Source organism: Miniopterus natalensis, chromosome X (genome assembly GCF_054644295.1).
Source record: "Miniopterus natalensis isolate mMinNat1 chromosome X, mMinNat1.hap1, whole genome shotgun sequence".
NCBI classification, from domain to species: domain Eukaryota; kingdom Metazoa; phylum Chordata; class Mammalia; order Chiroptera; family Miniopteridae; genus Miniopterus; species Miniopterus natalensis.
In genome coordinates this window covers 10,470,132-10,495,091 of record NC_142103.1, presented here as the reverse complement: position 1 = coordinate 10,495,091, position 24,960 = coordinate 10,470,132, and the positions used below count along the sequence as shown (strand labels likewise).

Sequence of the window (24,960 nt, the reverse complement as noted above, 5' to 3'; positions counted from 1 at the left end):
ATGCCTGCGCCACCGTTGCCAGGGCAACAGCTTGGTTACTTCCGTTGGTTTCAATGCTTCCGGGTTGGCGCTGCGGTGGCGTTTCCGACTGTGGGAGCCTCGGCTTCCCAGTCGTCCGATGAGCCCGAGCAGGTGAGGGGGAGCTCCTGGACTTCCAGGCTGGGGAGCGGGGCTGGGCCGCGCCAGGCCGCGCGGGGCCGGGCTGGCCTGGCTCCCGGCCTGGGAGGGGCTTAACGGTCCTCTGGTCTCTCTCTCCCCTCAGCTGAGTCCCTTCCCTGTCTTTCACTCTTCTGGCATCGTTGGTTTTCCTTCTTCGATTGAACCCTGCTTCCTCGACCCCCCTGGGAGGCCGCCTCCTTCAGGCGCCTCCCTTCTCTTCACGAACTCGCTCTGACAGCTGAGGAACTGGCAAGATCCTGCTACCCAGAGGGTGAATGGGTATCTTTCCCGGAATAATCCTAATTTTTCTAAGGGTGAAGTTTGCATCGGCGGCTGTGATTGTAAGCGGAGTAAGCAAACACCTCCATTGTATTAGTGTGAGGGGTGCTGTTGAGAGATGCTCCCTTTCAGTTTCTACCCCCTTCTACTCCTTGAGGTCAAGGCATTGAAGGCATCTATTAAAATGCAGTTCAGATAACTAATTGTGATGACAGCCTTTATCAACACGAATTAGTTTCTCAGACAAGGTACTTGTAGTTTTCTGTCAGTGTTTCCTTGGTTTTTTCAGGCTAGGAATGCTTTGAGTTACCATGAACTCCTTCCTCGTCTTCATTCCCTACATCATCAAGTTCCTTTGTGTCTCCATTTTAGGAGTTTATCTCTAACCTTGCTGCCAACAAACACCTTGTCTGCTTTACTTCACACCATCCTAAGCTAGTTTCCCTGCCTCTCCCGTTTGTAATCACTGTTTGCTGCAGCTGTGGTAGGCTAACTAAAATACGGATTTCCTCAGATCACTTCCCTGTTTAAAATTTTGCAGTATCCCTCATACTCCACCACACACTTTGGTTTCAAGCTCGTTTCAACGTCACCTGTTCCTTATACTTCTTGACTGATATTGTTTCAGTGAGATACAGGAATTTTTTGTTCCATTTAGGTTGCACTCTTCCTTCTCAGAACAAGCCATGCTGATGCCTGCCTCCATGTGCTATGCTTTTCCCCACATTTGTGCCTCTGTTCATCCTGCTCTCCTCCCCCTGCCTTCTCCCTTTCCTACACCTGTCCAGATTCCTACCTGCCTTGTGTTAAGGCCCATTTTAAATTCTCTCACCTCCACGAGCCTTTCAAAATTATTCAAGCCCATGCTGATTGTTTCCTTTTCCATGCTTATCTTGCTCTTATAGTTTGCATTATATAGTTTAGTACTTAACTTTTCTTTAATGAGCTGCTCTGATTCCTCCTATCAGATTATAAGTTCCTGAAAGGCATGCACTGGATTTTATAGAACTTTTATCCCTACTTCATCCTCCTTCATTATCCAGGAAATATAGGTTGAATGATAAATATTATCATGGTGTTAGAACATTTGTTCTTGTTTTGTGGTTGTTTTTTTTTTGTTTTTTTTTTAACATGATGTTTAGACCATAGCACATTGCAGATTTGGGCATTTAATATCGCTTCAATAAATATTTGCTTGACTCTCCATTATTACCTCCTGAATCTAAGAATCTGATGCCTATTCTTTCTTAAAAGAGAAAGCAAGAAAGGCACCCAGGTTTTTCTGATCAAATCTTTGGAGTAGTGTAGGGCTATGTAACTTGTCTTTTAGGACATTCTTCTCAGTCTTTAGGATATCAGATTTTCCTTAGTCAAACTTCAGAATACATGTGTGCATTTTGAAGACATTTTTCATTGGCTTCTTTATACAATAAAAATATTTAAGGTACTCTATTTTTATTTTAACTCAGATATGACTTCTAGATAGCTCCCACAAGTCAAAAACATCGTTAGATGCTTGGGGTATTTTACACAAGTAATTCTCTGTAACAAAAGCAAGGGAAGAGAATTAATAGGCAGAGAATCTCTGAGGATCAGCAAAGTGTTGTACATAGAGTATGTAGTATTGGTCAGGTCCAGCAACTTAATTTTCATGCTTTTTCTAGTAATCTCTTACATATAGGCTGCATACATAGATAAAGCACACCACATTGGAACCAACCATGTATTTAATGCACTCGTACCCAGTTCTGTGCAAGCTTTTTTAGGGGTTATAAAAAGTGCTGTGAGACATGGTTTCTGGCTTCAGGGATCATACCTAGTTACGAGAAAAAATAACATGGGCAACTAGAAGATAAACCTCATCCTAGCCGTTGTTTGTGTACCTGAGATTAAGGTATAGAAGGGATAAATGAAGACTGAGAGAACATTGCACAGCTGTAGAATAGGTATGACACAACATGCATGCTTGTGAATAGCCTTAATTAAAAGACTTGGAGGTGTTAGCTGACATTTTAATGATTCAGTACTGTGATGCGGCCCCCACAAAAGCAACTGCAATTTTCAGCTGTAATAATTGAAGTATAATAATGATGAAAATGATTGTGGTTATGTAGCCTAAAAGAGATAAGGTGCAGGAGAACGTGATTACCTGTCTTTAAATATCGGAAGGACTCTCCTAGGGGAAAAGAGTAAATTTGTTCAATATTACCTCCAAAAATGGGCAAAAACTATAGACCCAAAGGCAGACTTTTGGCTTAGTAGGAGGAAGGAATATCTAAGACCTAATTAAAGATAGTACAGGACTTCTTCATAGCAAGATTCTTTCCTAATATTAGAGGGAAGGGGATTTTACTATCAGATGGGAGTGGGGAGGTAGGAGTGGAAGCAGTGTTAATTTGGCCAGTGGATTTCATGGACCAATAACATTTAAATGAACGCGTGAGGAGGAGGCACAAATTAGGGTTGCCAGTCTTATTTTGTTAAGGCACTAAGCAAAATTAACTACCAACTACTGTTAGCATTTCATACAGGAAAGATGATTTTAAAACGGTTCCAGATGTTGGAAGAGCATTATTTCCTAATAATGCTTTAAATTAAATATATTTGGCTGAAAAAACAACAACTAGGTACCCTTATTTTGTTCATTTCACTTCAGAATTGTGAAAACTTCATTAAGGAACCACTGGGCAACTGACCTAATACTCAGTGACTGGTCTTTCTGCTACCTGCTATGGCTCTGCCCCTCTGCCTTTAACTGATTTGTTATTGATCCCTGAACCCTGAGCATATCTTCCTTATTAAAATACTGGGTAGCAGGTAGTAAAATCCTGATAGAAGCTTTCTCTCATAATGAGAAGATTTAAAGAATTTGTAAAGAGAAAGCTTTGGAGAGAAGCATAGCAGCCATTTGAAATGTTTGAGTGTTTTAGGGGATCTATAAATTGGTCAGTGGAGAGGGCATTTTCCCCACAAACTCAGATGGGATATGCCATGCTTCTTGCTTTTCCGTGTCTACCCTCTCACTGTGTGTGTCATGCTTTGCTATCAATTGTAATATTAAAATTTGGGCATAGCTGAAAATGTCAATAAGATTGCATTTAGTACCCAAGACTCTAATTTTAAGCTGTAGCTATGTGAAGTACGTATTCCTACTTTGCTTTTTAAAATCCGTTTCAACAACTTTCCTCCAGAAGAGCTATCTACCCCAGACTCTATGTCAGATGAACGGGCTGATCACAGTATGCTTGAAAGGAAATTTGCATAATTATTTTTGTGACCTCTAACTAAAGCATTTGTCTGCAGTTTGCTATCCTCTCTGGAAAATTGTTCTGTGCTTAGTTACAGAGAATTCCTTATGTGGAAACAAAGCAAAACCTTGCCTCCACTAAAAAGAGACTGTGACTCAATGGTGCTAACCCCAGATTGGGCAATGGAGGAAGTGGACAGCAAGTAATATCTGTGAGAAAGTATATTGGAGTACTTAACTTTTCAAAATGTAATAATGGTAAAAGCTAATAGTTGTTGAACTAGGTTCCAAGTACTTTTCTAGGTGTTTTACATTATATTTAATTTTCAAAACAACCCTATAGTTTTTATTATCCCCATTCTATAGTTCAAAAAACCCAGGCATAGAGCAGTTAAGTAACTTGCCCAAGATCACAGAACCAGTAAGTGGTGGTGTCAGGATTTGAACCTTGGCAGTCTGACTTCAGTCTTCATTCCTGACCATAAACTACTTGAAGTTGCTTTTGAAATTCAATAGTATACATCCGTGAAACTCTGACAAAGGAATATTTAAAGAAATCTGAGAGTCCAATTTAAGAAAAGACTTTTTCCAGCTGTACCAGGATTTAGTAGGTGATGCCTAGAGCAGTAGTTCTTAACGTGTGGAAGCATCAGCATTATTTGGAAACTTGCAGATTCTCAGGCCAGACCCAGACCACCAATCAGAAACTCTGAGGGTGAGGCTCAACGATCTATTTTTAAATCTACCTTCCAGATAATTCTGGTGCACATTAAAATTGAAAACCACTGATGTAGAGGGCAGAGCTGTGGGGGAAAAATTCAAGAGAGATAGCCGAGAGTGGCAGGGGAAAAAAGTTGAAAAGATTGAAGATGACAAGTCTACTGGGGGTGGGATGAGAAAGGAGGAAAGGGAGATGAAGAGCAGAACACATTATTAAAGAACCTGAACTTCAAGGAAAAACAGTGTTTGTAGGCATGTGCTTTAAAAGGCCAGGGAAGAGATTCACTGGATGTGTGGATGTTACATGTTACAGAGAAGAGAGACGCAATATTGCTGTCATTCCTCTGGGAACCAGAAGGAAGGCGAAAAGGTGTTTAACTCAGCCTGGGCCTAGTGGGGGGAGGTTGTGAATAGCTAGAATGAGCTAGATGAACTAAACCCCTAAAGTTTAGTAGCAAGATGAGAGGGCCAAGCAATATGAAAGGGTAGTGGTGTCAGCCTGGGCTTTGCACCCGAATTAATGTGACTGAATGCCATGAACTGCTTTTATGAGATGCCTCAGCCTATATAATTTCAACTCCAGGTTCCTTTACTAGTAATTGTCTACTTGAATGTCTGAGTTGGGTGTGCTGGACGGCCTGAAACCTCTCCTTTGGGTGGGGATGGGGATAACATTAAAGAAACTGGAGAGAATTAAGGGCACAGGTTGATCTTTAAGTGATTCTCATGCCTGCCCCTACATGGCAGTAAAAACATATTCATAATCATCTACCACATAAAAGAGGATCCCCCATTTTGTGTCATTCCATTTGGTAGGGTTTTTCCTCTACGTCTGTCAAATTCGTTGATGTAAGTTATGTGATCAGACACTGACAGATGCTCCTCACTCTTGTGCCTTGTTCTGATTTGTGTTTATTTTTAGCACCAGAAAAGTGACACTGTAAGCCATGAGATGTCTGGTCTGAATTGGAAACCCTTTGTATATGGCGGCCTTGCCTCTATCGTTGCTGAATTTGGTAAGAATGTGAACACTGACAAATCTGCTGCTTGTGGTATAAATGGCAGCTTACGGTGACAGTTATTTTTGGTGAATGCTAGTGAAAAAGTAAAAAGAAAGGCCCTATTTGTTTTAAAAACTATTGTCTCAAAGCCATCAAGTAACATTTTCTGGGAAAGTAGTACTAATAGTATGGAAAGTGAAGTTAAGAAAAGTCAAACTTAGGAAGCTTTTTTGATGGTTTAATGATTTGTTAATTTGCTAGGCTTAAGTAATATACATGAAAATACAAAGGGAGTTAGATAAGATAGGGGTTTCTACTATATTCCTGTACTAATGGTCTTTTCTTTATGGTAAGTTGTTTATAACTTTCTTAGTATAAGTATCCAAACTTCTTTTCAAACCTCTGTTCCATTTTATTTATTTATTTATTTAAAAAAATATATCTTTATTGATTTCAGAGAGAGGAAAGGAAAGGGAGAGAGAAAGATAGAAACATCAATGATGAGAGAGTCATTGATCGAGCCCACATCCCGGGCATGTGCCCTGACCGGGAATTGAACCCTGATCGCCTGGATCCTAGGTCGACGCTCAACCGCTGAGCCACGCCCGGCTGGGCTCTGTTCCATTTTAGAAGAAAATTGACTCACAAGGTCAAAACAGATTCTTCTCTGTTTGATTTGAATTTTGAAATATTTTTAGGTTTTGTTTTTTTATCTTCCACATTTTCTCTTCCTAAACTAAATAAGTGACTCCCGTCCACTAACCTTCGTTGCCTTTCTTGGCATCTGCTCTGGTGTTGTCATGTTAAGGTCATCGGTGACCAGAGTTATATAATCACCTTGTTAGTTTTAGATCTTGCAGTATTCCGTGAGACACATTTTGTCAATGTAGTGACCACTTCTATGTGTTAATATAATAAGGGAAAGGAGTTTGGTTGGAGAAAATTTCCCCTCAAGCACTATGCTGATATTAGTCCTGAATTACCTAAGGAACTAGAATGAGTAGACTAAATACAACTTTGTCATTATCTTTTATAATACTAGGGAACTGTTTGTTCCTTTTAAACAGATAAAAGAAAAAAGCACAAAACTTTGTAATGGTATATAAGAGTGTCTGGAACAGCAGTCTCACACTTTGCTGTCTTCTTTGTGAAAATTTGGGGAGATTTTAAGAGGGAGAAGTGGGGAGACTTACGGTGGGCAGAAGGCAGAGACAGAGTAAATGCCAGATTGTATGTTACAGATTAGATTAAAACATTTAAATTATCTTGCATTTACGGTAAGGACCATCTTAAAGCACTTTATTATGTCACAGTTTCAATTATACTGGGGGTCAAATCCTGTTTACCAGATAGAATACAGTGCGTTTCATTTTACCACATACAACTCTTGTCCTCTGACGGTGGTATTCTAGTGTTCTTCTGTGTGTTATAAAAATGACTTTGTCGCCTGGTCAGGCATGACTCAGAGGTTGATCATTGACCTAGGATCCGGGAGATTGCGATTCAATTCCAGGCCAGGGCACATGGCCTGGTTGCGGGCTCGATCCCCAGCAGAGGGTGTGCAGGAGGCAGCTGATCAATGACTCATCATTGATGTTTCTATCTCTCTCTCCTTCTCCTTTCCTCTCTCTGAAATCAATAAAGACATACTAAAAAAAAAAAAAAAGACTGTCTTATGTTTGAAAAAATTTCATTGGCCAACAATGTGGTCACTACGGGGGGGGAGGGGTCGGGGAGGAGGATTGGTGGAGGTGGAAGAGGGTATATGGGGGATAAATGGTGATAGAAAAAAAGGATACAATAAAATACAGGAAAAAAATTGTCATTGGCATACATTCAGCGAAAATTTAACTATGACTCTGGAAAAACATATAAATGAGTGTGTTACTTCATAGGAACTTTCCCTGTGGACCTAACCAAAACGCGACTGCAGGTTCAAGGCCAAAGCATTGATGCCCGCTTCAAAGAGATAAAATACCGAGGAATGTTTCATGCCTTGTTCCGAATCTATAAAGAAGAAGGTGTATTGGCTCTGTATTCAGGGTAAGACTGGGTTCTTCCCTTACATTATGAATAGAAATAGTGTTTAAGGAAGCCATGTATTTCAGCTGTCGGACAGTTTGTGCTGTTGATACCATTTCAACTTGTAATTTAATATTGATGTGCCAGTTTATGTTCCACTTACTTAAAGCCTTAAGCTTTGGATTTTGTCTTCGTTTATAAGTGTGTGCAGCTATTAGTGGTCAACTTTTGATTAGCCATATGTTTGTGGTTTATCGTCCCGTTTGTTGTTTATCTGCTGCCAGTTTCCTAGGCCACTCCTGCATCTAGGGCACCAGTTTAGTGTTCAGACAATGGATATCAATTTTATTATTAATCTATGTTAGGCTGAATTTCAAAGACAATTTTCTTGGGTTAAAAAATCAAGTAATACACCCATGTTCTTTCATCAGCATGGATAATCACAGGATTATTTTTTTCTATAGCAAGCAAAAAAAGTCAGAAATATGCATATTTAGTCATCACTCTTTGATCCTAACTGGATGAGCTTCTGCTGTCTTTCTATTTATAACCACTAAAGTATAGTTCTGTAATTTGGAAGAATCTCAAAGGACATATGAGTGAGAATATCTCCAGTTTATAAGCAAAACTTAAATAGGATGAGATCTTGGCTCTGGTACCTCCTTCTTGAAAGGATGGAAGATGTATCTACAACTGTTAGGAAGTAAGATGGACTTTTTTAAAAAATATCTGTGAGGTGGGTATTGGTGCATACTTCTTTTTCCTACATTGCTGGATTCAATTTGCTAATATTTTGTTAAGGATTTTTGCATCTAAGTTCATGAGAGATACTGGCCTATACTTTTCCTTTGTACTGTTTCTTTATGCTGTTTTGGTCTGGTTTTGGTATCAGGGTCATACCAGCCTCATAAAATTAGTTGGGAAGCATTCCCTCCTCTGTTTTCTGGAAGAGATTTTCTAAGATTGGTGTTAGTTCTTTACATGTTTGATAGAATTCCACAGTGAAATTATCTGTGCCTGGAGATTTCCTTTTTGGGAACTTTTAAATTATGAATTAAAACTATTTAATGGTTATGAGACTATTTAGATTATTTATTTCATTTTGACTGACTTTTGGTAGTTTGTGGTTTTTTAAGGAATTAGTCCGTTTCCTCTAAGTTGTTAAATTTAACAGAGTTGTTTTACCCTTTTAATGGTTGTAAGAATTTGTAGTGCTATTTATTCCATCTCATTACTGATATTGGTGACTTTTGTCTTCTCTTTTGCTAGAGCTTTATCAAATTTATTGATTTTTTTCCAAAAAGAGTTGACTTTTTGTTTCATTGATTTTTTTCTATTTTCCTGTTTCAATTTTATTAATTTATGCTCTTTATTATTTCCTTTCTTCTGCTGGCTTTGGGTTTATTTTGCTTTTTTGTAGTTTCTTGAGGTAGGAACTTAGATTATTGATTTGAGACTTTTCCTCTTTTCTAATGTAAGCATTTTGTGTTATAAATTTTTCTTTCATGATTGCTTTGGCTGCATCCCACATATTTTTTCAATTATTATTTAAAATTTTTTTTTTTTTAATTTTTGAGAGAGGAAGGGAGAGGGAGAGAGAGATAGAAACATCGATGAGAGAAAAACATCAATTGGCTGCCTCCCACATGCCCCCTACTGGGGATGGAGCTGGCAGCCCAGGCATGTGCCCTGACTAGGCGTCCAACCGGCAACCTCTGGGTGCATGGGATGACACTGAACAAACTGAGCCACAACAGCCAGGGCCCACATATTGCAAAAGATTGAATTTTTCATTTTCATTCAGTTCTATGTTTTTAAAAAATTTCCTTTGAGACTTCCTCTGATCCATGCATTGTTTAGAAGTGTGTTGTTTAATTTCCAAATGTTTAAGGATTTTCCTTCCTGATTTCTAGTTTAATTCCATTATGGTCAGAGAACATAATCTGTATGATTTCAACTTTTAAGGATTTGTTGAGGTTTATTTTATGACCCAAATATGCTCTCTTGGTGAATGTTCCATGGATGCTTAAAAATGTGTGTTTTCCTGTTGGGCAGAATGAGGTAGCTAATGGAAATGAGTAGGCTGTCTAGACATGTATAATTTGCAAGTGCATGTTGAGTATAATTGACTTTTTCTTCTTTTTTCTTTTTTTTTTTTTTTGGCAGAATTGCTCCTGCTTTACTAAGGCAGGCATCATATGGCACCATTAAAATTGGCATTTACCAGAGCTTGAAGAGATTCTTTGTAGAACGTTTAGAAGGTCGGTATAGACTCCTCATTCTCTTTGGGGGGTAATGCTCAGAGGGATTATTGAAAAGTGATAAGTGTTCATTTTGGGATGCCTGAGAATGGGTGACAATTATTTCAGGGACAAAGTGATAATGTGTTAGAGGGGTCTGCTCTTCCAGTTTGTCCCTTTTCCTGTCAAAAAAAAAGGCTTCTGGTCATCACAGAGGGGACATGGAATAAGCTTGTCCAGAAAATTAGTGCTGTCTTCATCAGCAAGAAGACTTCTCTAGCTGCCGAGCTTGACAAACTCTTGTTGGGTGGAGTAATTTTAGGCTATTATATTCTAGACTCTGGTGTATCTAGGGCCACCTTACCCACATTCAATATTATATGTTTCTCTATTTGCTGCTGCAACATTTCCAGTCTGATGCTGTACTAAATGGTTGGGGACAGCTGGAGAGCCTTTTGCTTAGCAATGTCCTTTGAATCGCTTTACTAAATCAGCTTTTTCTGGAGTTTTTTCTTTGAGGATCCTGATGGGTTCTCCCAAAGTAATTTTCTTTCACAGATTCTTCACTTGGGTTTACCTAGTTTCTGTTTGTGGGCTCTTCATGGTGAAGATGCATGGTGAAGATTGACTTTTAACTTTAGAAAAATATACTCTGTGGTATTTTTAAAAAATCCTCATTTGAGGGTATGTTTTTATTGATTTTAGAGAGAGAGAAACATCAGTAGGTTTCCTCCCATAAGCACCCTGACAAGGTATCAAACCTGCAACCTTTTGGTGCATGGGAGGACGCTCCAGCCAACTGAGCCACCCGGCCAGGGGCTCTATGGGGTTTTTTTTGTTTTGTTTTGGTTTTGGTAGCTGAGGAGATTTAGTTCCAAATGACTAGCTTTTCACATTTGCCTACAGAAAACTTCTGTAAGTAAATAGATAGTAGTAGATACTAAGGCCAGTCAAAATTAATACTTAGATAATTTTTTTCTATTAGACAAATATTTTATCTTTTTATTTTTTATTTAGTGTTGACAGTATTACAGATGTCCCCCATTTTCCACCCAATTGATCCCCTCCACCCAGCCCTGGCCCCACCCCAGGCCTTCCCCACACTATTGTCTAGGTCCATGGGTTATGCATAGATGCATATATGTTCTTTGGTTAATCTCTTCCTGTCCCCTCTACCTCTCTCCCCACTGAGATCTGTTATTCTGTTCCATGCATCCATGCCTCCGGACCTATTTTATTTGTCAGTTTATTTTATTCATTAGATTCCACATATAAATATCATTTGTCTTTTAACATTGAGTCCTGAGTCTTTAGATTTGATGATTCTCCAGAAAGAGACTTAAATTTTTTTTCTTTAGATGTTTCAAATGATTGAAAGGTAAAATACCACATTTGAATTTGTGTGTGGTATTAGCAGTTACATATAATAATAAGACTTTCCAGTGTCCTTTAGAAGTAATTTTTTAAAAATAATGATTTATGTATTACAATTTTTATATGTTTCAGTACTGATTTGGGATCTAGAAATATGTGTTTATTTTCATAGGCTTTGTAGTTCATTTCTGCAGCCATTTCTCTGACTAGGGTTCCCTTCTGATAGCTCAGTATTCTGTTCTCAGAACTGGTAACTAATACAAGCAGACATTTCGTTCTTTCTTTCTTTCCTTTTTCTTTTTTTGCTCCTTTTTACAGATGAAACTCTTCTAATTAATATGATCTGTGGGGTAGTGTCAGGAGTGATATCTTCCACTATAGCCAATCCCACCGATGTACTAAAGGTAAGAGAGGTCTGTAGCATTGGATGTATGCAGTGTGATGTGAAAAGAGCATGAGTTTTGAGTCAGATTTGGGTTTAGATTCCCCACTCTGTCACTTGACAGCTGTAAAACTTGGGGTAAATCACTTAATTGCTTTAAGCCTCAGTTTTCTCATTTGTAAAGTGAAGATAATTCAGTACTTAATCACATAAGGTTGTTAAGGATTATAGATAATATATGTAAACTGCCTATCATTGTACTTGGTTGGTAGCAGATGCTCAGTAAATAGTAGTCAATTTGTTAAGATATGCATTAATCCATTGGTTTTCAAACTAGAGTATTCAAACCTTTATAGGTTCTTTCCAAGGCCTATGCAATTTTATGTAAATCAATTTCAAGATTCCCTACTTTCATTTGTACTCTTTTTGAAAAGTGATCTGAGGGTAAACTTGTATATATAATAGTCTTTTCCATTTTACGAAAGAAAGGTATCTCCCCCACCCCTTCCAGAGCTTAGTGTGGTATATTGACCTGTGGCGTAACCTGGGGTACCAAACAAAGGGATAAATCGAAATGCAGTTTTTGGAGAAGCCCCTTTGAATAACTAATTGAGGTACCTGAAGTCTATAATGCTCCTGTCTTTTCCTGTGTTACCCATATTTCTATTAAGAGTGAGATTTTCCTTTAAAATGATATGCATATTGTGGCTTGTGTTGGGATATTCTGAATTCAGAACCAGAACAGTAGGTTAATGGTACTGAGTTTTTAAAATATGGATTTCTTTCAGATTTTATCAAAACACAGAATGAAACATTTTAATATCAGTCTTTATCTTACTTTATCTCATTAAATGGCAAGCATTTTCTATTTATTAACTTATTTAAATGTATGATTAATTAGTTTATGACTAATTAAAAGCACTAAATATATGATAAAATGTGTGAGTGAATCCCAAATCACAGTCTTAGACTGTGACAATACAAATAGGATTTAAAATCACTGTTGAGTTGTTCAATCCTTTTATCCTCGGACATCTCTTTCTCTGATTTGCTGTGTTGCTTCTTGGCCTTTGTACATGCAGTTCTCTTTCTGTCTCAGCGCCTTTCTCCCCTTTCCTCATGAAGTTATCCTTCAAGACTTCTCAGGAACAGGCCAGGACTAGGATGAGACAAGTGAGGTACTCTCCTTGGATGCAAAATGTAAGGGAGGTGCCAAAAAACTCAGTAATCGAGAACTAACATTTTTATGCAATATTTGTCAAAAAGTAAAATAAATGCATAAAATTAATGAGCAAAATATCAATATTTTGTACAATTCACCTCCCTTGCCTCACCCTAATCCCACCATGTTGGAGCCTATCTTCAGTTGCAACTTTGATATTTGGTTCATCGTTCATTTTTGTGCATTAATTTTGATTTTTAAAAATATTAAGATAATTATCTGGATTACTGAGGTTTTTTGCATTTTCCTCCTACATTTTGTGCCTGACGGAAGTGCCCCACTTGTTGCTTCACCCTAGACCCAACCTTGCTCAGGAATCACCCGCTTAAAGAAATCTTGTACTTACCATAGGATATTTTTGGTTTCAATTTGACTTTGTGATAGTTTCTATTCTGATTTAATTTGGTTTAGGTTTTTATTTCAACTCTTTGTAGCAGCAGTTGACTTTCTACATAAAAACATGTTGCTGTTACATGACATTTATTGGAACTTAGAGTTTTGCTTCATGAAAATCAGGGCTACATTTGGGCCACTAGTATTTAGTGATGACTACTGGGATTCTATGTGTGCAGAGTCAGTGTGAAATTGTACCAAATCTTTCACATGGCTTTTCAGTGCTATATCTCCTTTCTTGTGCTTCTCAAAGGCCACTTTGCAAAATACAGTGTCATGCCTTTTACAAATAAAACTCAGTTTAATGTCTTGTAGCATAAAATTATATTTTAAAACATTTTTGCTTTCTATAATTACATAAGCAGTGCATGTTCAATGTAGATAAAAGTGGAAGGCAGAAAAAACAAAAAGGGGAGAACTGCTCACGGATAGCCTCATCACTCAGACTTAAACCATGGTCAACATTTGGGTGTTTATGTTCATCCACTCTCTTTGTTGTGCATATGATTTATTTTAAGTTAACATGTTTTTAATATATACCATCCATACTGCTTTGCAGCCTGCCTTTTCTATTCAGCAATTACTTGTTGACATTTTTCAATGTCAGATATTATTCTACAAAAAATTTTATGGCTGTACAGTGTTCCATTAAATGGATGCATCATAAATTTATGCAGCCAATCCTTTGTGGTTTTGGGACATGTAGGCTGTTTTAATTTTTCACGAATCATATTTTAAATGAATTATTTTCTACCTTCACTGAGCATTTGTTCTTTCTTTTCTTCAAGTTTTCTTTCTACTCCAGCAATGATGGACTTAGGTATGAGGAATGTGAGGTTGATAAAATCATCTTTATAAGATATACTTTGAGACAAATTACATTCTTTCTATATATAGTTTAAGTCATTAACTTCATAATAATAGCAGGCTGATTTTTCTTTAATTCCCAAATACTGTTTTTTAATTTTAAATGAGTGAATCATCTCATTTTGGTTCAATATCAGAACAAAACATTCACTTATTCTTTTTTTAGATTCGAATGCAGGCTCAGGGAAGCTTGTTTCAAGGCAGCATGATTGGCAGCTTCATTGATATATACCAACAAGAAGGTACCAAGGGTCTGTGGAGGGTGAGTACTCTTTTCCTGATATTGTTCTATACTCAGTTCCTAGAATTTGCAGTGAAAACTTTTTATATAAAGCCATAAAATTGTGAACTGGCATCTTACACTGTGTAAGATTCTTGGTAACCCAAAAATGAGGTGTAAGAAGCTCCACAGAACCTATGAAAGGGACCAGAACTTTTCAGTCGTCTTTATTTCTGCTTAGTGTTTGGGTGTTATATATGTGAGAAAATACATTATTTGAGATAGCATTTTGGTTCAAATTCACAGTGAATTTAGTTCTTCAATATGTACATTTGCCTGTTTTGTACTAACACAGCAATGTCTATTAGCAATAGTCTCTGTAGTGCTTATGCTCTAAAGTTGTTTCCTAAGTCAAGTTTTTTAAACCTTTTTAAAGGTAAAAGATGCACTATAAAATACTGAGAAAATATATAAATGAGAACAAATCCATTAAGTCTCACCAGCTAGAGACAATCACTTTTAACATTATGTCATATTACCTTTCAGTCTTCTATCTATACTTCATTTTTTTGTTGTTGTTCCTATAATGCTTTATCCTATTTTAATCACTTAAGATTGTAATATTAAGTAAGACTACTAGCAGAATATGCAGAGAGAGTAGAATGGGAAATCTATTAACAGACTCTTAAAAAAGAAAACTTTGCTTTTTTCTTCCTTTATAATTTTCTGAAACTTTTTTTTATATAATATATCTTTATTGATATCAGAGGAAGGGAGAGAGAGTGTCATTGATCAGCTGCCTCCTACACGCCCCTGACTGGGGATCGAGGCTGCAACCCAGGCATGTGCCCTGACCTGGAATCGAACCTCGATCTTCTGGATCATAGGTTGATGCTCAATCGCTGAGCCACGCTGGTCAGGCTCACAACTTCTTCTTATAAAAATTTCAAACTTACAGAAAAGTTGAAAGAATAGAACAATGAACACCTACATACTTGGATTAAATGACTATTAAAGTTTGGACATATTTGCTTTATTTATATGTGTATACACACACTTTTTTTTTTGCCAAACTATATGAAAGGAAGTTGCAGACATCATGGTATTCCCCTAAATACTGCATTATGTATCTCCTAAGAATAAGGACATTCTCTTACATAATAACAATACCATTATCACACCTAAGAAAATTAACAGTAAGTCTCTAATACCATATTCAGTTTACTTTATTGATGAGACCAGGCCAGCTTTCTTATAGATTGTTTCCTCATATTTCCCCTCTATTTTCTGTAAACTGGAAATTAGGTCTATTGGCTTGGTTAGATTCATGTTAAACGTTTTTGGTAAGAGAACTGCATAGGTAACATGGTGTATTTCATATTGCATCACACCGGCAGGCAGATACGTTGGGTTATCCCATAGTTAGTGATGCTAAGTTTGATTACTTGGTAAAATGATGTCTACTAGATCTCACCATCGTAAAAGATTAGCTGTTTCCCCATTTGCAATTAGCAAGTAGTCTGTAGGGTTATATTCTAGCATCATGCATGTATCCTATTTAATAACCTTTCATCTAATGATCTTGGCATCCATTAATGATACTTGAGGTTTGCTTTTTGATAATAGCAGAGTACAGCTTCTTGATTAGTTTAATTTAAAACCAGAAAATGGAACTAGCTATAATTTTTTCACAAAGTAAGGCTAAAGGAAAGACAGCAATAAATAGAATTGGAGATTTTGTCAGGGGAACTTAGCTACTTAATTTTATTATTATTTTTTAAATATATCTTTATTGATTTCAGAGAGAGGAAAGGAGAGGGAGAGAGAGAGAGAGAAACATCAATGATGAGAGAGTCATTGATCGAGCCCACAACCTGGGCATGTGCCCTGACCGGGAATCGAACCCTGATTGCCTGGGTCCTAGGTTGACGCTCAACCGCTGAGCCACGCCCAGCCAGGCTAGCTACTTTATTTTTAATTAAAATTTTTACTTGTGATAAAGTACAGATAACAAAATTTACCATTTTAACCAATTACATTGTTGTATAACCAGTCTCTAGAATTCTTTTCATCTTGCAAAATTGGAGGTCTGTACCCATTAAACAACTCCCCATTTCCCCTTCCCCCCAGCCTTACACTTTCTGTCTCTATGAATTTAACTATACTGGGTATCTTATATAAGTGTAATCATACTTTTTTCATTTTGTGACTGGCTTATTTCACTTAGCATAATGCCCTCCAGGTTCATTCATGTTGTCACGTATGTCAGAATCTCTTTCCTTTTCAAGGCTCTATTGTATATGTATACACACCACATTTTGTTTATCTGTTTATCTGTTAACAGCCATTTAGGTTGTTTGTATATCTTGGCTCTTGTGAATAATGTTGCTATGGACATGGGTGTGTGAAGACTGATTTCAATTCTTTCATTTATATATCCCAAAGTGGGATTGCTGGATGGTAATTCTATGTTTAATTTTTTGAGGAACTGAACATAGCTACTTTTATGATCCAGGCTACTTCATCCAGGCATGTAAGGTAAAGAAGTGAAGTACATTGTGTTATATATTCTTTTGACACAGACATGTTATTTGCATATTAAAATACAGAATTATGTTTTTATTTCAACAAGGAAATATGTTTGCATTTGTCTTCAAACACATGGTCCTCTTTGTTTATGCTTTACTTTCCTACTTCGATTGCAATATGGGTACTGGAAACATTTCACTTTCTTCCTAACTCCATTGGGAGAAATAACAGCATGAGTACAATAGTAAAGTGTAACTGGCACTAATGTCAGATTTGGAGAGACAATAGAGTCGTGGGGACTTTGGTAACTGGAGAGCACCTGCCCCGCTCATTGTTGCCATGTGCGATGTGAGTTCAGTGTCGCCAAAATTTCTGGACTTGCAAGAGAAGCTGGAAATCTGCATTTCTATGTGAAGGATCCTGGTTTTTTATATGTTGACAGCTTATTCAGCCTTCTGGAAACACTGTTTGGCCAAACAAAACATGTCTGTGGTCTGAATTCAGCCTGTGGTCTCCAGTTTGTGGCCTTAATGTTCTCCAAAGTAGTCTTCTCCAAAGGTCATCTTCTAACAGAGTTGAGCAGATGGAAGGGTCAGAGAAGAAGGCACTGTTGGGCCAGTCAGCCCCATCAGCAGAATAAAACATTTGGTGACAGCACAGCTCAATCACTTCCACTGTATACATTGAGTTAGGGATTTTAGAGATGATTGAATACTTTAATATAACAGGGTCTCCCAGAAAGCAGTTGTTCCCACAGTATGTTATATTCAATTTTAAACAACATTTAAACACTGTTTGTTTATAAAAGTAAAATGTGTGGTGAAGGCCTGGGGTGGGGTAGGAACCGAGTGGAGGGGGAAATAGGGGAAAAATGGGGGACATCTATAATACCCTCAACAACAAAGATAAATACATTGAAAAAATAAAACATTCATTGTGATTTTTTTTTTTTAAATCCTCACCTGAGGATATTTTTTCCATTGCTTTGCAGAGAGAATGGAAGGGAGAGAGAGAGAGACAGAGGGAGAAACATCAATGTGAGAGAGACACATTGATTGGTTGCCTCCCAAATGTGCCCCAACCAGGGCCAAGAATAGAGCCTGCAACCGAGGTACTTGCCCTTGGCTGGAATTGAACCTGGGACCCTTCAGTCCACAGGCCAATGCTCTAACCACTGAGAAAAACTGGTTAGGGCTCATTGTGATTTTTTAAATATAGAAAGGCATAAAAATGAAAATTAACTGGTCTATTATCCTAACCTCAGATGAAAAATATTTTGGTGCATTTCCCTCTAACCCTTTACAAAAAATTTGGCATGTGTGTATACCTCTTCCCCTAAGTTAGAATAATGGTATAGGTAATTTTATGTCTTTCCTTCTTTAAGGTTATATCATAAGTATTTTCTTGTGTTAGTATTCTTCAAAAACATGACTTTTAATGCTCTAGCAGCCCTGCATTATAATGTGAGCTGTGATAGGAGTATTATGCTATTGAGTGAAATGCTGGTAGTGTTACCCCAGGAGGACTCATAAGGAAGCATCCCTTTTGCCTTGACCTTCTCCCTAGCTGCATCAGACCTTTGTTGTCACCCTAGTGTGTTCTTTCTGCATATCCTAAAATGCTGTGAATTAAACTTTGAAGCTCTTTTCTTCACACTGACTTTTGCTTCGTGATTTTATATAACATCTTTATTGAGATAATTCACATACCATTAAATACATTATCTTAAAGTGTACAATATAATGGTTTTTAGTAATACACAGACTTGTTCCAGTATTAGGCTTTGATTTGAAAGAGTGACCTCTGTACTTCAGACTTGGATTTTTCTGTCACTTTTTAACTCACAAGCTATTTTGTTCACTTTTAGACTTCTGTCACACGACCTATGTACCTTCTTGGTATCTCACATCACCTATGTTTTGTAGGGTGTCGTTCCAACTGCTCAGCGGGCTGCTATTGTTGTGGGAGTTGAGCTGCCAGTCTATGATATTACGAAGAAGCACTTGATACTGTCAGGGATGGTGGGAGACACAATTTTAACCCACTTTGTGTGAGTATGATAGGTTGTGCTCATGTCATATTACCAGTATTTTGAGCATAAAAAGCATCTTTCACTGAAATCCTCATGTAGAATTGATACCATTATTCTATATCCCAGGTGCTATGGACACTTGGGTACTTGGGGGCAGTGTCTAATACAGCAGCCTATCAGATTTCTGTAGGGTTTGCATTTGTTCATACACAACCTCCATATCTGATAAGCCCATCTGTTGTTTGCTTTGGTTTATTTTGGGACAAAAACCAAACTTTTCTCAATGAGAATAAAAAAAGGTAAAATTTTATAGGGCCTGTGAAACAAAACCATAGTTTTCGGCTGAAGACTATTGTCAGTCTCAGCCTACAATTTCTTCATCTTGCAACTTTTATGATACTTTATTACTCACATGCATTTGGCATATGATCCTATGTTTTGAAAAATTTACGTAACTAATATATGATATGTGACACTTTCTGTGTAGGGATCTTGCTAGACTTATAAACTGTCCCCCTTTAAGAAAAAAAGCTGTCTAAGTTTCAGATTGAAAAGTGAAGGGGACAACTTTTCTTTCTTTTTAGATTATAATGAAAGGGTAAATGCCAGGTTTTGTCTCATGAGTCTGACTCATTGTACATTTAAGTTTGCCCTCATTTCTGTTTAGTGGGCAGGGGTGGAAGTAGGGCAATCTATCTACTTAAATTTTTCATTTTTAGGTCCAGCTTTACATGTGGCTTGGCTGGAGCTCTAGCTTCTAATCCAGTTGATGTGGTTCGAACTCGCATGATGAACCAGAGGGCAATCGTGGGACATGTGGACCTCTACAAGGGTACTTTGGATGGTATTTTAAAGGTATGCACACTGTGGGCTTGGATTGCATTTTTAATTTTCTTTGATGTCTCAGACCTTCTTTCAAGCCTTATTCATAGTTGCTACATATAATTCTGAAGATGGAAGAGTTATTATGTGTATTTTTATAGGCTGTCAGAGTAATTTCCAGGTAGAAAAGCTGTGTCCTTGGCAATCTGCTGATGTACAGTGGTCCTTAATATTATTGTGATTTGAGTGCTTGTGACTGCATGTTATTTTATGAATAACACTGTGTAGAATTGATATAAAGGACTTAACATATCCCACATTTGCCCACTTCAAACAAGACAGAGACCCTGTGATAGAAAATCTGGTACTCAGTTTAAGTTCAGCATTGTGCTTTTGTTCACAGTTTTGCTTTGAAAGTTTCTGCTATGTTCTTGTGGAAAGCTAAATATTGTAAATGAATTATGTATTATATAATCTCTAGTGATAATACTTCCACAAAAAACAAATTTGAGGCTAAAATACAATATTGCCATGTGGTTTCTCTGTGGTTCAGTTTAGTTTAACCACTATTTATTATAGACTAGGCACATTTTAGTAGGCACAGAGAAATTATAGCATACTGCAGGTGTACTGACACATAATTAACAGAGATTGGTAAGTGAAAAATTCAGGGATCTATGGGAGGAAATTTTAGTCCAATTCGGAAGTTTGGGAAAGGCATCCTGTAGATGGTGGCATCCTGAATAATAATAACTAATATATGCTGAATGCTTTACTATATATTGGAAACTATCCTAATGAGACCTTACATATTATTTTAGTGGTGACCATGTGGTGACATTCATTGACAGAGGCATCACAGGAAGAGGAACAGGTCTTATGGGAGACATCACAGTTTTGGACACTTAGTTTGAGGTTCATGAGGAACATGCAGTGGATATATTTGGATATATTTGAGTTCATTCAGAGGAGAGTTCAGGGGGTGTAGCTAAGAGCCTTGGGAATCAGTAGTGTACAGGTGTTTCATATCTTTGGAGGGGGAGACCAAGGAGAGCAGTTACAGGAGGTCACAGCTTTTTTGCCTTCCTAGCACACAGGAAGGTTGGCTAAGAGGAGATAGAATATAGTAATAGCTAGCATTTGTTGAATGCTATAATATATCCTTTAACTCACAGAACACTATGGAATAGATATTAGCTTTCCCATTTTATAAATGAGTGATTTTAGTTTCGGAGTAGCTAAGTATTTATCCAAGACTACACATCTAATAAATGCCAGCTTTGGGATTTAAACCAGGGCCTGTCTGATTCCAAAGTGTGTACATGTAACCACTATCCTGTGTTGCATTGGAATAAACATATTTTATATTTCAGGTAACCTTTACGTACTTATATTTACTCACTCATTCTCTTATTTGCTATTAAAGTTCTTTAAAACAATTATCTATATTACTCTATATCATTATATATAATAGCATCATACTTTATTATTTCATCTCTAAGAGACCCAAAACACTTTGGTGAATGGAATTATGCCTTCATCTCTGACAGAAATGAGCAACTGCAAGTCTCATCCTGTCACCTCCATCTTAAAACCATTGAAAGGCTTCTCGTAGACCCAAGGCTCTGGATGATTTGACCCCTTTTTACTTCCACAGCCTTATCTTTGCCACCTTTATGCCGCATTCCAGATATACTGAACAATTTCTAGTACTAGACTTTCATTCCCAAGTTTTCTTTCATGCCATATACTTTGTTAGATGCTCCCCACTCTACCCTAGCTCCCTTCCAGTTGGCTACCCCCTGCTTATTCTTTAGATCTTGTTACGTTTTTATAAAGGCCTTCCCTGACTGCTAAACTAGGTTATATGTACATAGTTTTGTGCACTTGCTCTATCATAGCATTTATTATATTTTTTAAAATCTTTATTGAGGATTAATTCACATATCATAAAATTAACCTATTCAAAGCGGCTTTTGGTATATTCACAGATACGTGCAACCATCATCACCACAGTCAATTTTATAACATTTTCATTACCTCAGAAAGAAACCTCATGCCCTTTAACTATCTGCCCCCTACCTCCCCAGCCCAAAGAAAACACTAATCTACTTTCTATCACTGTAAATTTACCTATTCTGGATATCTCATATAAATGGGATTATATAATATGTGACCTTTTTGGCTGGCTCCTTTCATGTACCATAATGTTTCAGGGTTCATCCATGTTGTAGCATGTATCAGTACTTTGTTCCTTTTTATGACTGGGTAATACTCCATCATATGGTTATATCACATTTGTTTCATTTTATTATAATTCATTTTATTTTTTATTCTTTTTAAACTGAATTTATTGGGGTGACATTGGTTAATAAAACCATGCAGGTTTCAGGTGTACAACATCATCTGCATACTGCATCAAGTGCTCATCACCCAAAGCCTCTCTGTTCCAAAAAATGGTTAGTTGGGATAATTATCTCGAGTGTTCAGTTTTTAAATTTAAGTGTCGTTGGTATACAATATTGTACTAGTTTCAGGGTTACAATATAGTGATTCAACATTTATATACCTTTTTATCACTACGATACAACACAGCAATTCCACTTTTGGGTATTTATCCAAAGAAATCGAGTGTTCTTAATCTATAGCATGGGATAAAGGATATTTATAATTCTGGATTCTCATACTATTGTCTAACCCAGATATATTTATTTTTTAGTATAATGGTGGGTTTTACTTCACCAGTGGAAAGGCAAAATAACATTTTTCAATGTTAACACAATGCCTAAATCATAGGAGTCACTTAAGAGATATTTGTCTATTAAATAGAAACTGTTTCTGTAGGTTGGATTCAACATGCACCACCAGTTTTTGACTTTTGATATACATAATTTGTCATTTAATAATAACCATTCAGCTGGTGTGTGTAGACCTCCTTTGTATAAAACAGGAAAGCCAGACTCAAAGCAATTCACAGTGTTCCTCACATGATCCTCAGAGCATTGACGTGAGGTAGCCCATGGCATTGCACAGAGCTTACAGTGATGAACCAGACTCAGAGGATAGTGACTTGCCCAATTCCCCATTCCCCTACCTTGCTTTAATTTTCTTATTAGCACTTATTTCTGAGTACAATATATATATGTAAGTTTGTGTATTTGTCTGCCAGCTCCACTAGAGGATGCATTTCATGAAGGCAGGGACTCTATAAGTTATCTTTTGCTGTGTAACAAATTACTCCAAAACTCAGTGTCTTAAAACAACAAACATTTATGATCTCGCATTTTCTATGCATTAGGGATTCAGAAGCAGTTTAGCTGAGGGATTTTAGCTTAGGCTCTCTCATGAGGCTGTAGTCCAAATGTCAGCTAGGGCTGCAGTCATCTGATGGCTTGACTGGGGCTGGGATATCTGCTTCAAAAGTTATTCATGTGACTGTTAGCAGGAAGCCTTTCTTCCTCTCTAGCTGTTGGCAAGAGGCCTTCGTTTCTCACTATGTGGGCCTCTCTTTATGACATGGAAGCTGGCTTCTTCCAGGGTGACTGATCCAAGAGAAAGCAAGGCAGAAGCCTTATACATAAAATGTCTTTTATAATAAAGCATTGGAGGTGATGTGTTCACTACTGCTTTATTCTCTTGGAGACACAGACCAATCCTGATGTGTGTGGGAGGACCTACGCAATGGTGTAAATAATGAGGTGACTTTCTTGGGGACCATCTTGGAAGCCGTCTACCACAGATACTTTCTCTTGTTTACTAGTATTACTATTATCTCAGCATCAGGAATACCTTGCATATGGTAGGTGCTTAATAGATATTTGTTGAATGAATGGTTTTATTTAGACTACATATGAATTCAAATGTGTGTCTTTAGGAAGAAAAGACCATTCATGGAGTCATGAGATGTTGGGGAGTGGCTTGGAAGATGAGTACTAAAATACAAGTAGTTGTCAATGTAAAGTGTGAAGGGAATTCACTCTATTTTTTATTATATCTTTCTCTCAGATGTGGAAACATGAGGGCTTTTTTGCACTCTATAAAGGATTTTGGCCAAACTGGCTTCGACTTGGACCCTGGAACATCATTGTATCCTTTTAGAACATGAGAATGAAAGCAAATGCTTCAAGCTCCCAGGTAATTCTAGGCTATGGGAAGGAAAAATTGATTCTTGAAGCCTTTAGGCAAGTGAGAAACTCAAGCATTCTAATGGTGATTGAGGATGGAATTAAGAAATGACTTAATACAAACTGAAAGGACTAGAAAAGACATGGCAAAGTTTCCTCTTTAAAAAAACAACATGCTAACAATAACAGTGAAATCTGGAAAGGGCTATGAACTTTTTGGAAACTCTGCTGGGAGATGCCCACAGAAAAGTCCACCTGAGCAGACCCATATTTCCTATCCCCTGACTACAGGACGCAAACAGCTGGGGAAATAATAAGACAGAAAACAGTGATAGGGTGAACGAATCCAGGGCCAAGTAGGGCTGTTTCCTCAGGGGTGAATCTCCTTTTAGCTGTGTTGGAGTGCCTTCTATATGCAGAGCCATGAATTGGATCCTGTGTGTGGTGGTGGTGTGTATGATGGTGAGCATTGCATGGTTGAAAAGTAATTCCCTGCCCTTGTGGAATCTATAGTTGAGGGAGATAGTATCTCTCTCCCTCCTTGGGATTACTCTGATCACCTAATGTATGTAACAGTTACTCTATCACTGATTTATATGCTGTCATTGATGGTCTTGGTTATGTGTGTGTGTGGGAGGGGGTTTTCCCCTGAAGACTATAAGTATGTTAGTGTTTTAATCTGTTTATATTGCTAAATACCAGTGATGATAATGGGCACATGGTGGGCACTCAGTACATGCTTGATTTGCCAGGTATTGTTTTTAAAAAGACTCTTGAGCAAGTGCACAGACTAAATACCTTAATTTAAGAATGCAATGTACAATTTTGGAACTAGGTTTGGCTTTCATTGTTAACCCATTGATCTTCCATGACTTACTCTTCAGTTTTTTATCACATATGAGCAGCTTAAGAGGCTTCAGATCTAAGGACTGAATTACATGTGAGCCAAGCCCTGCCAACCTTTCTACTCTTCTCTCCTTTTCCTTGTTTAAATGTATTTTGACAAAGTTGTGTTTACTGAACCATTGGTCTCCCAAGGGCCTCCTGATGGAAGAACAGAAGGATGGTTCGAAATTGTTCATTTGTTTGTGTTACCATGTTAACTTCCCGGACAGGAAGTGTTAACATTGCGATTCTGGCACCAGATTGGTATCTTCTGTGAAGATGGATACTGATGGGTGACATTCAAAATGGCCTTCTTTTCAAATGTGGGTTAAATGTAGTTGGTTAGCCCCAGACTTGGGGTAGAGCAGAAGGCACAGGCCAGGGCAGTTTCTGCTAAGTATGTTACAGACCTCGGTTCTCATTAAAGTATTTATTGGAAGAA

At 37.6% G+C, this 24,960-nt stretch overlaps 1 protein-coding gene across 5 annotated transcripts; it reads left to right on the top strand.

Moving 5' to 3' along the window:
• SLC25A14 (solute carrier family 25 member 14) lies at positions 1-24,960 on the top strand. Of its 5 annotated transcripts, none has more exons than XM_016215966.2 (10): positions 1-132; positions 5,328-5,421; positions 7,302-7,449; positions 9,595-9,689; positions 11,361-11,446; positions 14,073-14,168; positions 18,581-18,705; positions 19,407-19,542; positions 23,515-23,595; positions 24,518-24,960. In XM_016215966.2, exons 1-10 carry the CDS (start codon positions 1-3, stop codon positions 24,557-24,559), a joined length of 1,035 nt encoding a protein of 344 aa, XP_016071452.2. In that variant the 3' UTR covers positions 24,560-24,960. The 5 variants fall into 5 exon arrangements, with proteins under 5 accessions (XP_016071452.2, XP_016071450.1, XP_016071449.1 ...); XM_016215964.2 differs by lacking the exon at positions 1-132 and adding an exon at positions 261-500; XM_016215963.2 differs by lacking the exon at positions 1-132 and adding an exon at positions 261-509.